This window comes from Anolis sagrei, chromosome 4, assembly GCF_037176765.1.
Source record: "Anolis sagrei isolate rAnoSag1 chromosome 4, rAnoSag1.mat, whole genome shotgun sequence".
Classification (NCBI taxonomy): domain Eukaryota; kingdom Metazoa; phylum Chordata; class Lepidosauria; order Squamata; family Dactyloidae; genus Anolis; species Anolis sagrei.
The window spans coordinates 219,728,604-219,745,249 of NC_090024.1; the positions used below are offsets into that span (position 1 = coordinate 219,728,604).

Consider the following 16,646-nt stretch of genomic DNA (forward strand, 5'->3'; position numbering starts at 1 on the left):
CCACCCCGAATCTCTCTGGGGAGTTGGGGTGGAATATAAATAAAGTAGTAGTAGTAGTAGTAGCTGTTATTATTATTATTATTATTATTATTATTATTATTATTATTATTATTGAAGGCCAAATAGTGATAATCCCACGTGTCTCAGAGCAGTTGGACAACTGCCCACCCTACTTTCTTTTGTTTACAAGTTTAGACTTTTGTGTCTGATTATAAAAGGTCCATATCTCTGAAATGATGTGCTGTATCTCTGTAATTGTTGAATTAGTGTATGCATTCATGTCTTCAATAGTGTATGTTTTAGGTTTTTTAAAAATAGATATGGTAACATTTTAAACTTGGCTTTATTTTTGAGCTTCTAATCTCTTGTTAACTTTTTTATTTTGTGAATTTTAATTGTGTTTTCCAAATTAAGTTCAGAAGAGAAAAAAAATGTGAGAAATAAATACATATAGCATCAACAATGAAGCAGAAATGGACAACTTTCTTCCCTACGGTCCAATAGAGACTGCATAGATTGCTAAAAAACAAAACAAAACGTAAATCAATTGCATGGCTTCTGCTGATTTGGAAACCGTTATTTTTGTTGTTAAAAGGTACAGGGGATTTCTGGCCCATTTAAAAGGAAGCTCCCAAGAGAGACAATTCGCCTGTGGTTTTTTTCAAGGAAAAAATTGTGTTGGTCTACACTTCAGGGGCTTCAGGGAATTTCAGGACCACACTTTGCTCTCTCCTGCTATAAAGAGGTATTAACTCATGAAGCGATCCCCTCTTCACCTCAAAATAACCTGGGTTGAATCAATGTTTTGTCAATCTGCTATTAAAACACAATTTTAACCACCCCTTTAAATGGCGGAGGCATCTGTGCGGAAATAACACTACATGTTAAGTTGCCCCTTGGGGACACTAACCTCCTTTAATAAAACCACTGTAATGACAAGGCCCTATATATCAACAGTCTTTAATATAGAAACATATGATCTAATCTTCTTCCACAGCTTGAGAGCTAATGCAAAGTGACAGATCAGTGGAAGGTAAAAATCCAGGGTACCCTTTCCATACAATCCTAAGTAGGCCAGCTTTAAATATTTTAAAACAATGCCAAGTCATCCAATAAAAAAACCTACTGCAGACTGCCTCCCAAAATAAAATTGGGAGATGCTCGAGGAAAAGAAACACGAAAAATTGATTCTTCCCTTTTGTAAACATCATCTCCTGTGTGTTAATCAGTCATACTAATCTAAGCAAAACATCTGCCTCTGGAGTAGAAAAATCCCTCCAATCTGTCATCAGTTCCAATGTAAGTTTACTGCTATTGGAAAATGAAGTCAGCTTCTTATTCTGAAAGTGGCCTTCATTACCATGGCCAGCTTTAAGTTGACATTTTCTAGTTCTACAGCCATGGCATAAGATCCGAGATACCAAAATAACAAAAAAAAAAAAAAAGACACTATAAGAATTCATGGTTATTTTAAAAGAAGATGTTCATTGAAGTATACAGAACAACTTGTAATCTTACAATCAGGTCTTTTGGTGTGCTATGATATTGTATGTCATTCTGCTGTCAGGTTTTCTGGGGGGGGGGGGGGGAACCCCCAACAAAAACAAAACAAAAATAAAATGCATCTTCCAGAAACTGGTTAATGCTGTAGTGGAAAAAAATTGTGCACCAACTAATGCACCTAGACCTATATGGAACATAACCCAATTCCTGGATCCAGATTATTGGAACATAAAATTTCTGCATCACATTGTGCAACCTAGATTCTACGCAAAGAGAGCACGGACACATATTGTGCAGAACTGCACAATGGATTTGCTTGTTAAAGTCCTGAAAAAGGAAAGGGCACTGAAACTTCTGTCTAACAACTACAGTAAAAACCTCTTAACTCCAATTTATTTCGATTTTCACAGGTTCCTATATATTCTTGCCTAGATTCAGGCCTGGAAGACTAAAGTTCATTTATATATATTATTCAATTTTCTCTTTTGGTTTACATTACAGGAAATATTATTTAACAATATAATCTTAATGACTCAAAGAAAAACAGCACCCTCGATTACATGTTACATTAGCAAGGTACTGCGTGTTCCCTTTCCAAGAGGATTTCTCCAAAATCTAATTAGGGAAAGTGTTGGACCTCTCAGAGAGGATTCCTTGTTGGTATATACCAGGGGTCCTCAAACTAAGGCCCGGGAGCCAGACGCGGCCCTCCAAGGTCATTTACCTGGAGGGCTCGCTCAGGGTCAACCTAAGTCTGAAACGACTTGAAAGCACACAAAATCCTATCTCATCAGCCAAAAGCAGGCCCACACTTCCCATTGAAATACTAATAAATTGATATTTGTTAAAACTGTTCTTCATTGTAATTATTGTATTGTTTTAAGTGGGTTTTGCACTACAAATAAGATATGTGCAGTGTGCATAGGAATTCATTCATGTTTTTTTCCAATTATAATCCGGCCCTCCAACAGTTTGAGGGACTGTGGCCTGGCCCTCTGTTTAAAAGGTTTGAGGACCCCTGGTATATACTATTAAATTAAGTCATATTTGTTCACTATTGTTTTTTGTCTCCAGTCCTTTGGCTCATTTCAAACCACGAGTGAGTTTCTTTTCCAATGCAATGTACCAGATTCTGTCCAACCAAGAATGTGTGGAGATGTTATTTAGCATCTTCCAGTATTAGTGATAGTTCAATACATGCTGCCAACAGCAGAAAGGATATTATTACTTCCTTCTGGTGCAAGTTCACATTTTCACTCTGAAAGATGGATATGGTGAATATGGCACAACAACACTAAACATTCCGATTTGTTACATTGATAAATAATTAGCTGCAGTTCCAAATTTTGTTAACATTCAGCCCAAAAGTCTTTTAAAATGCCTCTTTGGTCACATCCCCTCCAGCACAAGAGGGAAACATCTGGTGTGATTTTTGTCTGGAGTCCAGTTCCATCTATGCACTAATTTTAATGTGCACTCCGTGTTCCTGGAGTAATTATAGTAGTAGGGGCGTGAGGACCAAATTGTAATAACAAGATCTAGGCTTCCTAGGCAAATTTTGTATCATTCAGTTTGCCAAGCTTTATGTCTGCTATAACTTTAGAAAGTAGGAAATCCATTTTCTTAGATTGATTATCATATATTTTTTAAATGAGTGAGTGGCTTTGGAGACACCACAGTATTTATCCCATCTATTTCCAAATGAGGTTATTTAAAATAATTGTAACCATTGAGCTTAAATTTTTTTTAACCATTTTGAATATCATTAAGAGCACATGGGTGCACCATTAATTAAATCGCTAATCATCCTAACCTTGAATTTCCTAAGAGCCTTAAGTTGCATATATGGAAAATTTTGAGGGACTAGAAGAGGAGTAAGAAATGGTTATATAAGAAAATGGTTGGCCTATTAGATTTTTTACCCATCATTGCTAAACAAGTAACATTTCTTTTAGAAAGGGATTTCGTATCTTACTCAAGGATATCTTGTTCAACTTTTGAAAGAAAATAGCCACGTTTAATCCATACTCAAAACCTAGTTCTAAGTGAGTCAATTGTGGGTAATCCTCATTTATCATAAGAGTTGTTTGTTTTGACTGAAATGCCTTGAAATAGAGACAGATTGATAATGGCTAAGCCACCTTTAATAGATCACATGTATTTCACTGTATTAATAAAACTTTGTCTCTTTTCCCTACCTATAAAGTTATCTGATAGCTTCTGCTGTATCTTTAATTGTTTTAACCTAGGGAGCAATCTGGAACAGAAAAACAATTTTGAGGGGATAAATATTTTAAGTGAAGCCAATTTGCCTAACAAGGATACATTTAGTTGTTTCGACTTAATGACGGACTTTATAGTTTCTCAGTGCTAGTTACGACTAATATTTTGTTATTACTATTCCTGTATATTTAGAGCAGGAAAATAGCAGCAATAATTTGGATTGGTTTTGTATTTCAAATTGTACCTGTTTAGGAAAGTCAATACAAAGCAATTGAGGTTTGCTGTAGTTGACTTAGAAACTGAAACTTGCTTCGTAGTTATTTAAACTCTTTTTTAGTGGGATAAAGCAGTATTTGGGCTCATTTTTAAAAGCAGTATGTCATCTGTATATATGTTAATTGGATGATTCTCCTCACAAAATGTGAAACCTTTGATGTATGGACAGTTCCTAAGGATCTGAGCTAATGGTTCCATAGCAATTATGAATAAAAGTGGCGACAGAGGGCAACCCCTTGAGAGATCAAAGAGTCTAAATTATTAATATGTACAGTTGCCTTTGCCTCTGCATATAAATTTTGAATTAAGATTACAAATTAAGATCCAAATTCTTGTTTATCTAATGACAGCAGGTGGCTAGGTAATCTTTGCCTGATTGATTATATTAAAAACACATCATACATAGTCCGACCTTTGTCTGTCTGGCACAAAGCCTCGAACTAAAGAAATTTAACCTCTTTGCCATTATTGATACAAACAGCTGATACTCTACATTTAGTAAGGAAACTGGTTTGTAGGAACCTATTGTGAATAGGTCATCTCCAGGCTTCAAAATTGCTGTAATTTGCCACATAAATTGGGATGCAATTACTTCCAATGCATCACTGGCCATTTTGTATATACACTTATTCATTTAGAAAACTATCTCTGAAGACAGATTGTAATGTACTTTGTTTATTAGCATTATTTATATCTAGCTGAGCATTATCTATGAAGTAATTGTTGATATATGTGCTAATCTTGTAGACAAGTGATTGGTTTGCCAACGGTGTATGTGCTAGGCCCACTACACTGTTCTGTATCCAGTTCAGTGAGAGAGGAGCATGGTCTGATATTCAAGGTATTCCTTTGGAAAATTTCTCCACCTGTGTGGCCAAAATACAGCCTACTTGGGAATACAAATTAAATCACCGAGACATCTCTATCTTAGTAGTGTTTTCCCCTCCGGATATCAACCACATGATAAGAGCAGGTCAGTCCAGACAGATCAAACTGCTGCTTAACTTATGCTGAATATGCTGTCATTCTCTTTCAACTGATGTCCATCACCATGTTAGAATCATCCCCAGCAGCAATTCGCTCTCTGCAAAATCCTCGAGCTCAGAGAACATGTACATTTTCTGAAAAATGATTCTGCCTGGGAGTATAATAGGAACAAAATGTGAACATCACACCTGCTATAGTGCCCTTCACACATATAAATTGCCCAGCTGGATCCCAAAGGGTCTTATGTCTTCCAAAACTAAGCCTGGAACCAGAAATATTGCTGTTCCTCATGCCTCAGTAACTCACCCGGGGTCATATTCCTCAATGTTGCTTCTCTTGTTGGCATCTCCTCAAACTCTTTATGATTTTGAATCCCTCACGTATCGTTATTATCTGAGACATAGAAGCTGCCGTCAAGATTCTTCTAGCCACAAACTTTATGATTTTGAAGAGAAACCCCCACTGGTAGTGAATGCCTTTTTTACGAAGTTGTTCAGTGAACAGAAGGAATTTTCTGTGGTATTTTAAGATTATCAGTTGAGATGCCCTCCTGGTATATTTGCACATCCTTATCCTTACACTGTAGATTAGTCAAAATATTAAATACTGTACTTTCAAAACCTGCATTTTATGGGGATATCTTACAAATCACACAACACATTTATTGCTCTGTTTTACAATCACAACTTGGGTTTTGCATTTGGCAACCTAGGCCTGTGCTCAGATACTTCTTCACTAGCCTCAGATCTGGCCAAATTTGCAGTCAAATAAGCAACATCTCAATTGTTTTTCCTCTTCTCAGGAATATCTCAAAAAGCAGAGGTTAGGTCTGCAACTCAATTCCTCTTGGCTTTCTTGATTACTTTCAAGTAGATCTGAATGCACACAGAGCTGAGTAGGCAATCATGCTTTAAACCTGAATCTAATGCTTTCAATTGTATGGAAATGCTGTCCATTTTGGAAATGCTGTCCATATATTTCGTTAAATTTAAGGTCTAAAGTTTTATTCATTCCTTTTTAAGTTCTGCTCTTTAAGTAGTTTGAATCATCTGATATTAAGACTGGTTTTTCCTGCCACAGCTTTGTTGTTTCTTGTAGCTCTACATGTGATATATTGTCTTCTTCCATTTGTGAAAAGGGCTCTGTTTCAGTGGACTATTTAGGTGAGAAATTGTAAAATTGTGCTTTACACTTCCAGGTGCTATTTGATCAGTTGCCAAAATAAACCAGCTAAAATGCAAAATACATTTAGAGCAAGAAATTTTGGCTTACCCAAGCCACCTAAGATTGAAATTCAGTTTGAGTCTATTCAAAGACTCTTCAGATGGCAATGTGCAAAGCCAAGTTTTCTTTTGTCTCTCCCATTAACCAAAATGTTAACAGGAAAATATTCGATTGCACAGGTTAGAAAATGACTGTAAAAAATGTCATACCTGAAATAATAATCTATGGAAATGACTGTGAACATAGTACCAATATCAGCAATTAAAAAGACCACATTTTAGTTGTACTTTTTCATATAGTAGTTTATGTTAAATAAAGTCATAAAAGTTGTTTTACTAACAGAAAGAAAAGAGGCCAGGCATATGTCAAATCAGCCAATGTCTGGAGCAAAAAGGAAAAACAGCTTTGTAAATTGAATGGAAATATGAAATTACAAAAATGTTACAATAATGATTTATTGACTCTTTGTAAAGGTGGCGCTGAACTGTTCGTTCACTAGCATTTTATTGTCAGAAATGACACCATTAATACTGGTTTCAATTTCCAGCTATTGATAGCTTGAATTAATTCCAAGTACTCCAACAGAATGAAATGAAATCTGGGAAGCAGGTACTGTAGGTGGGAACGTCAGCTCAGCCTAAGAAACTTTAATTAAAAGGTCCATCATAAATAGTTACCTTCCATTTGAGCCTTTTCTGTGCATATGCTGTTGTCTAGGTTTCACTTTAATTGCTTTTAAAACATCTGCTACTGCCATTTCTCATTCCAAGACTGAACATGAATTTTTCATGTCCCATATTTAGTTATTGAATAAGCAGATGTACGAGCAACTTGTTCCATTTTCTCTTCTAAGCACAAGGTTATGTACAGCAGCCTTTCTCAGGCTGGTGATTTTGAGATATTTTGAACTACAATGACCATTAATTTCAGATAGTATGGCCAATGGATCAGGAAATGGTGTCCAATCCATCTGAGAGATCCCGAATTGTGCTAAGGAAGTGTATGGAGAAAAGGCAGAATGAATTACCAGCTGACCACACTGTTTGGAGATGATGGTAGCTGTAGTCCTTCCAACCTTTGAGAACTGAAGTCCAACCCAAACCTTAGTTTGGGTTTCATTAGGTTCAGAAAGGCCAGGCGATGGGATAATCCTTCACAAATACTACATTTTTTCTCTTCACTATCAGTCAAAATATACATTTAATGTATTTTCAACTATTCAGTGTTGAAGATGGACTTCCAACTAATCCAAGTAGGACTTTTAGTAGCATCTATTCATATATTATAGAAAAGGAAATAATAATAATAATAATAGGCATAATTAAACATTAGATTACATATAATTTGAATATTTTGTTATTACAGTCAATACACTGCAATAACACTTTTAATTCTGAGGTTGGGTAATAAGGGTCATTATAAAAAAAATTAAAAAGCAAAACATTTAAAAAAACTCATTCCTGATGGTAGGCTATATTTAAAAAGTCTCAACACTACTATGATTATTGTTGTCCTATCTGAGAAGCTGCCTCCAAGACTGTAGTTTGGGATGACAATAATGTCAGGTACAAAATGGGACAGATTAGTCATTTTTCTTACTACTAGCCTGCTCAGAATTTCTCATCCTTTCGCAAGCAACCTGGGAAAGATAATTTTGAAAAGACGAATGATGGGGATAAGCAGCTTCTCTCACGGCTATTCTTCAAGTGGCAGCTTTTCATTATACAAACATCAGGAGACTGTTCACACCTCTCCAATTCAATGTCTGCTTTTCCTCACAGGAAGCAATAACAATATGGGAACTGGTTGTAGCTGGAGAAACTGGCTTCATTTAGTAGCCCCATTTTAATAAGGTTGCAGCAAACCAGAAAATAATCAAGCTTTGAAGCACGCAATAGGAGGATGAAAAACAACTGGATATTTTTAAAGAAAGGAATTGGGTATCAATCTTTCAGTATTTAAAGGTTTCCACAAAAGACGACAGGTGTCCATTGTTCTTTAAAGCCATTAACATGCAGATAAAAAAACTGCAGGTTACATTATAGGAAGGCAGAATTAGAATAGGTGAAAGTTGAATACTAATCATACACAATTTTGTAGAATGGTGATCAACTATGATCACAAATGGCATTGACACACCTCTGGAGTTTGTATAATTTAAAGTGGACTGCAAGATGCATAAAGCAACATTAGTACATATTTATTTATTTGACTAACTGATTGATTGCTGGCCTGTCTTCCCCACCAAATGAGTTTTAAACCAATATGTTCCGGTAATATCTCATCACTCCTACTGCAGCAGCAAGCATGAACATGCTTTTTGCAAAATCATTTGGGTTGCTTCCATTTGACAGAGATCCAAACTGCAATGGGCATCTTGCACCCATCATAATGTTTTAGCTCCTTATGTCCACACTGACAAATAAATTTGGACACATCAGCCTAAAAGCCAATTTAGACACAATCTGTATTTCAGACAAATATACGGCCTGCTGGATTTTCAAGGGGACAAGGATGTATCTAACCCCGCGGCTTTGTGAAATGCATTTTCTCTGGCCAGATCTTAATTTGTGTGGACACGAGAGCCATTGTGCTTGAAATTGGCAAGAGACAACAGCTCGTCAGGGAAAGGAAGTACACTGCCCAGAGGACTTTGACAATTGCATCAGAGACAAACAGACTGGCATAAAACAGATCATGATAAATTTTTAAGGACCACCCACTGCATTTCAGTCACAGGAGACTGTGAGATAATGTGCATTGCTTTTGGGGAATATGCATTATTCAGACAGGTCTGTCTAGCTCTAAGATGTGTAATATTTTCTCCAAAATTAGTGAAATAAAAACAGTGCCCAATCTTGTTTCATTTCAACACCAAATTTGCCACTGAGACAGTAATGTCCTATTCACTTTGTGAATTAGGAATTTAAAGAAGAGTTCTAAATCTAGAAATACTGATCAAAACAGGAACATCAAATACAACTCATGTTTGGGCTAATAAAAACAACTACCTTGCAGTAAATATATATTATTACTTTAGATTTTTATTGCACAGCAGTTTGCCTGGTCAAATACAAAGGTTTCAGTTTGAACCATTAAATGAAATATGTCATTTGCTAATTCCTAAAATTTTGTTGCTTGATGGTAGCAAGCTTTTTTATTGTGTCAGAAGCGAGTTGAGAAACTGCAAGTCGCTTCTGGTATGAGAGAATTGGCCATCTGCAGAGATGCCCAGGGAATGCTTGAATCTGTTACCATCCTGTGGGAGGCTTCTCTCATGTCCCCGCATGGGAAGCTGGAGCTGACAGAGGGAAGCTCACCCCCTCTCGTGGATTCGAACCATCAATCTTCAGGTCAGTAGTTCAGCTAGCACAAGGGTTTAACACATTGTGCCAAGTAGAAAAACACATTTGTTTGCCATTTCTGTTATTGTCTGAAAATGCTTAACTCTCCCACCACCAAAGCAGAAACTAACCCTATCTCCCCCACCCCTTTTAATCACAACCAGCTTAGGACTTGTACAACCCAAGATAAATACTGCTCAGAATAATGAGTATAACACTCTCATTATGCTGAAATTTGTGCCATTTGTTCATTGCTATCAAACCCAGAGACATTAGCTCTCTTGTTAGCAATAACAAGTAAGTTATTGCTAATTAATGCAAGAATGCATTGCTAAGTAATGCATTATGAGTAATGCATTACGTACCATCTTTGGGAAGTTTCACTTTAATGCTAAAGCTTTGTATCTGTTTCTTACATATATGATGGCACAGCAATATAAAACAGACTGCAATTGAATCTTCTATAACATTCAGCAATCAAAATATTCTGCAGTGATAATATACAAATTATCTGTCCTGAAATATATTTTTTCCTGCAAAAGCAGTCATGTTAGTCTCTTGCAAAAAAAAAAAATGCAACACAATACCAGGGATGAGATGCAGATCTTGACTAGTATCTACCAATGGTCCATAAATAAATAAATAAATAAATAAATAAATAAATAAATAGATAAAATGTAGTAACATATCTGTGGTTTCTGAACCCCCTTTGTCCACCAAAATGTTAGAGTCTTCACAGCCGCATTCTCCCAGTTACAGGGAACTCTCGATCTCCACCCAGATTCCCAAATATCTATAGCTATATGCTTTAAGTTTGAAAGCTGGAAAAAGGAAACCCTTTCCCCCATTAAGCATCACCTTCCCCTGAGGGTAATGTGTCTGGGCCATGTACTGATTAATTGGCTGATGCCATAACCAGTGGTGGGCAAGATCTGACTCAAAACCTGGCAACAATGCCCCTTTGTGTTGCACTCTCTTTCTAAGGCCATCTTCTGCTCCATCTTTTTCATCCAGCAATTTCTTATTCCCCACCCACAAAATTGCTGAGTGGAGGGTATAGAGATCTGAACTGACCATTTCCAAAGGTTGTTTGAATTCAGGCCAAGACTATCACATAGATTGAAAATTTGAATCTCAAGAAAGACTGCACTATTCTGAGCAACTTTTAGTAGGCCCAGGAGTCATTTTTTTTCTGCCTTGGGACTCTATGGAAGCTTCAGACTACCAAAATTTTCCCTAAAGAAAAAATGGGAAAAGGTGGAAATAGTGTATTTTTGTTTTGAAAAAAAGAAAAGAAAATAACAGAATGGGAGGGAGGGCTCTAATCATTTAAAGCAGTGGTTCCCAACCTGTGGTCCATAGATCACCAGTGGTTCTCCAGAACTAAAATATGGTCCGTGGCCTCACCATTGCTACACCGTTGCAACAGGAGTGACTGGTCTTGCAAAAACCCTCTTATAGTGTCAAGGCAACAGGGATATCAAGAGGGGAGAGGCTGACTACCCACGAAAGGTGTGACAACAAGCCTCCTGACTGCTGCTTCTCCTCCTCCTCCTTCCCCCTTAGCAGAGCTGTTCCATGTGGCACCTGGTAGCAGGGATGCTTTGGTGTCTTCATTTTTAGGCCTGTTCCTATAGTTATTTGGGGTGCTGATTCAGATATTTACTATTATTTATTTATTTAGAGTTTTTATAACCCAGTCTTCTCGACCTCCGAGGAGGGACTCAGGCCGGCTAACAACACAGGAATCAATACAATAAGAAAAACATTATAAATCATCAATATAAAATACATTAAAATACAAGTCATACAATTCATTGCACACAGATAAATTGCATTGCACACACATCACCATCTCAAGAGGATTAAATATGGTTTTCTGTGGATGAGCAGATGGGAACTACTGGATGGCATATATTCTGTATCAGAAACTAGAGCTGATGTAGTCTATCCAATGCAATTTCCTAAATCGGCACCTCAAATAACCAAACCGACTCTAAAGTTGGTCAAAAACTGATTCATAACCCCTTTGGTACTAATGTTGGAGAGTAGTTCCTGGTCAAGTGGTCCCTGGTCAAAAAAAGATTGGGAACCACTGATTTAAAGGAAGTTTCCTGGAGATGCAATTCACCATTGGGAGCAGGCAGAAAAAAGGAAGGCCATGGGAATATAGTGCTGCAAAAATAGCTGAGGAGTCAGATGCATGCTATACCACAAATGAGTACATCCTATTTATCAATCACTGTAATGCAAACCTCTTCAGTTCTTACCAAGCTCTACATCCTGATCATCAGTAAGAACAAGAATGATGTTTGGACGGATATTTCTGCGGTCCCTTTGAAATCTTCCCTTCAGACGCTGATTTAACAGGAAAGCTGAACTGTCATCCAGCAAGGATAAGAGAGTTATTATGAATAATCCAACGGCAATGCTACGCTGTGCCATATTGTGCTGATTTTGCATGCTGTTCGAACAAAGGTGAGGAAATGTCTTCTATTTTTTCTTCAAAGGGAGCTCTAAGTGGATGCAAAAAGGGAAAAAGGGAAGAAGAAAGAGTCAGTAAATGGGTATGAATGCAATAAAATCCTGATCACATTGTATAAGCCATTGTTTTAATACAGCACAAGTAAAAAACCAATTTCACTTCTGAGGGTGAAGACCACACTATGTCTTAAGAATGATCCTGTTCATAACCCAAACAGCTTCAGCAAACGTATGTGTATACATAGCAATCAACTGGAAGGAAAGGTCTATAAAATACAGCAGAAGCTCACCAATCATTACAGATTGTAATTTCTTCCATGCCCTCTACTATGCAGGCATTAATTTTCCATTCATACTTAAGGGTAAGCAATTAATTGAATCCAGAGCCCAAGGTTTCTCTCTCTCTGGGAATCCAGAGAATTGCTAAAAAAAAAAAAGCATAGGAGAAAAAAATGTTCTATAGATATCATGGACTGCAAATAAATGTGTTCAAGAGCAAATCAAGCATGAACTCTCGCTATAAGCTGAATCACTAACCTGAGACTATGGTACTTAGGACATATCATGAGAAGGCATGACTCACTAGAAAAGACAATGATGCTTGGTAAGGTGGAAGTCAACAGGAAAAGACTGCATTATAGATGGTTTTCTTGACTCAGTCAAGAAAGCCATAGCCTAAGTACAGCTGTTAACAACAGGGTGACTTCAGAGTCTCTCATTCATAGGATTTCCATAAGTCAAAGTTGACTTGATGGCAATTAACAAAAAGAAGAAAACAAAATGGTTCAATGTCTACTTCTGATTTGGAAAATAAAAAAAGAGATCTTTTAATATTATGAAGTACAGAGAAGAGAATTTTGTGATCTGTTTAAAAGATGAATCACTACTCCTGGAGTCTGCCAGGGAAAAAGTCACATTCATTATTTCAAGAGAAAAGGCACAACAAAGGACTTGAGGAAGGGGCACACAGACACACAAAAGCAGCTTTGGAGGTTCAAATGTAGTTCTGGATCCAAATTTTGTCCACTTCTGTCTTAGATGCTTATCACAGCAACTATGTAATACATGACAAAAATAATAAATATAACTGCTAGAGTTCACTGGCTACCTTCAAGGGAAAAAATCCCACATAAACTCAGAAAGAATACAAATTATTTTTGTATTATATATAATGATAAAAGTACATTTTTCTACATTTTGTTGCTCTTTTTAATGAAACCAATCCACACACACACAAACATGTTCTGGTTCTTTTTGTGAAACAACACTGTCCCAAGATTCCTTTGACTTATATATTAGCGGAGTTGTTTATTACTGCTATAAACTGACTATAAAAACAACAATTTAGTCAAATTGGAATGCACCCAATTTTATCCCAAAATGACCTTCACACTAAAATGTAACCTAATACAGCAAGATACTGTTCTCTTAAGGGAAAGTGTGCCTACTTATACCACAACCACAAATTATACCACAATTTGTTTCCATGTCTCCTGAAAAAACACAGGATCAATTTAGAATATTGTTACAAACTTAGTTTTGAACTTCCTGGCTCTGTGGGTGGATGTTCTGTGTTATGTCAACAACATTTGGGTAATTTTCAGATTGTCTGGGTGTGAGTTTTAAAAGAGACAAATGAAGAAATCTCCTCCTTAAGAAAATAATATAAAATCCACTAGAAGCATATCTCTATTACCTACATCTAGCCACATGCATATTTGTGTAAGCCAAAAGGCAACCACTACTACTTCCCATGAGAAAGACAGAATTGTCTTCTTCTCACATGACAAGCTTTGCCAAGTCCTCACATTAATGGCATTAGTGTGGCAAAAATTAAACAACCCACAGGGGTGCATGGCTTCAATATCCTGAAGACCACTTTTGCCTTTTACTAATTCAGGAAGGCTGCATCACCAGTTTAAACGTATAGAAGCATTATTTACCACAATGATATCTTAATGTTTTCATTAATCCATGAGTTGTCATTTTAACCCCTACCCCCACTCTCTCATTTTTTCAGAGCTTATCATATGTGCTCTCCTTTCTGTCAGACCTGCTCCCCTTTCCAATTACTCAAGTCGTTCTACAGCAGTGTTTCTCAACCTGGGGGTTGGGGCCCCTGGGAGGTCACGAGGGGGGTGTCAGAGGGGTCACCAAAGACTATCAGAAAACACAGTATTTTCTGTTGGTCATGGGCGTTCTGTGTGGGAAGTTTGGCCCAATTCTATCATTGGTTGGGATCAGAATGTTTTTTTATTGTAGGTGAACTACAAATCCAAGCAACTACAACTCCTAAATGTCAAGGTCTATTTTCCCCAAAGTCCACCAATGAAAACATTTCGGCATATTGATGATTTGTGCCAAGTTTGGTCCAGATCCATTATTGTTTCAGTCCACAGTGCTCTCTAGATGTAGGGGAACTTCAACTCCAAAACTCAAGGTCAATGCCCACCAAACCCTTCCAGTATTTTCTGTTGGTCGTGAGAGTCCTATGTGCCAAGTTTGGTTCAATTTCATCATTTGTGAAGTTCAGAATGTTCTTTGATGGTAGGTGAACCATAAATCCCAGCAACTACAACTCCTAAATGACAAAATCAATCCTCCCCCAACCCCACCAGTATTCAAATTTGGGTGAATTGGGTATTTGTGCCAAATGTGGTCCAGTGAATGAAAATACATCCTGCATATCAGATATTTACATTGTAATTCATAACAGTGGCAAAATTACAGTTACGAAGTAGCAACAAAAATAATTTTATGGTTGGGGGTCACCAACATGGACAACTGTATCAAGGGGTTGCGACATTATGAAGGTTGAGACAGTTCTACAGTCTTGCTCCTCCGTTTTGTTTTCTTTATGCATCCCATGCCATTCCCCTTCTATTAGGACACAAGGATCTATGCATTCCATACTACACATATCTGTATCACAGCATGATTTTTTTTGCTTTTATCCTGACCAGAAATTATTCCAGGAAGTGCTCCTGATGCATATATATCTTGGAAAGAACTTTTCATGTCAAACCTTTAGAATATGTACAGACAGTTCCCGAGTTACATGCATCCGATTTACAAACAGCTCATAATTACAAACAGGAGTAAGATAACAGGAAGGGAGAGAAATCTACTCCAAGGAAGGGAAATCCACTCCTGAAAGAGTTTTCATGGGGGAAAGGTGTCCCCACTGAAGCTGTATCACCAATCCTTGTTTTCACAACAAGCCATTTTTTTCAAAATCCAATTATCACAGGGACAGAAAGTGAGATGAAATCTTCTATACAGGGGTACAGACAGGAAACAAAAAACACCACAGGGATGTTAACCCTTCCCTATGCTACCCAAAGCTTGCTATATATATATAGCTGGAGTCACACTTAAAAATGTACCTGTTCTGACTTCCAATACAACTTAAGAACAAACATGCGAACCTATCTTGTTTGGAACTTGAAGACTGCCTGTAGTTGGAAGAATGCAACTGCTGCCAATGAAAGTACAGTCAACCCTCCACATTTGCTGGTGTTAGAGGCAAAGGACTCCAATGAAAGTGAAAGGCCACAATAAAAGAAATTGCTATATTTCTTCCAACATGACTGCAGGAAAATGATGATAGAATTGTACTTGAAAACCTAGAGATTCCTAGAGAGATTCCAATATAAAGCAGCTTTCCACCTTCCTTTTCTCTTGACTAGCTACTCTTTATTCACTCTACATTAAATCTTTAAATTATATTATAAGGAAAAGGCCTCATGGGCCATGGAGTCCAATCACCTGCTCAATGAAGAACCTACAGCTAAATCATCCCCATCAGCTGCTAAACAGTCAAGCCTCTTTTTTGAAGATGTCCAGAAAAGGAAACTGCACCACCACTCTATGCAAGAGATGGTGTGACCTATGGCACCATCTAAAACCAAAGAATGTTTGTTGCTTTTCAATTATAGTGTTTAATCATATGGAGACAGATGCAGTCAAATTACATAGTTCAACTAAAATTACACAATTAATCTACTTGGACCTGTTTAATCAGGTGATAGCTCTAAAAGAGAATGCATCTGGCACTTAGGCAGATTCTGGCTGAGGAATCAGGTCCCTCAACTCAAATATTGTCTGCGCTTACCCTACAGTGTCAAGCCAAGGAGAAACAATGGGCTTAGAATAGAAAGCAATCTACTAAGTTTTTCAGGATGCAGGAGTAAAAACCACAGCATCCTTAATGGAACAGGAAACACTGCATTATACTACTTCCAAATGTATTAGAGAGAGAGAAAAAACTTTCTCAGAGCCACAACACTAGAATTAAATGGGCTGGTAAGGTGCAGATAAAAACTTTCATATATACTGTCCACCATTCATACACACATGAATGCATGTATACATATGCAAACCCACTCACATGTCCTTTCCACTGTCAGCACCATCTTATGTATAAGAGGAAGTTGATGTAAATAATCAGAAGGACAAGGTTTCATGTCCTGCAAGAAATCTTTATAGAACAACGTATTTCCCATTGCCTTTAAAATCCTAAATGCTGACAAAAGAATGCCACACAAACATAATCTGTGAAAATTAATAGCAGAGATTACAGAGGAATTATAAGAATTTAGACTG

At 37.2% G+C, this 16,646-nt stretch overlaps 1 protein-coding gene across 3 annotated transcripts in view; it reads right to left on the reverse strand.

Moving 5' to 3' along the window:
• The window catches only part of SULF2 (sulfatase 2), a 350,055-nt gene that overhangs the window by 100,951 nt on the left and 232,458 nt on the right, over positions 1-16,646 (reverse strand). For all 3 annotated transcript variants that reach the window (XM_060772158.2, XM_060772159.2, XM_060772157.2), the window contains one exon: positions 11,828-12,073. In XM_060772158.2, the coding sequence (XP_060628141.2) occupies positions 11,828-12,020 (193 nt within the window). In that variant the 5' untranslated portion in view covers positions 12,021-12,073. The remainder of the gene's footprint in view (positions 1-11,827; positions 12,074-16,646) is intronic.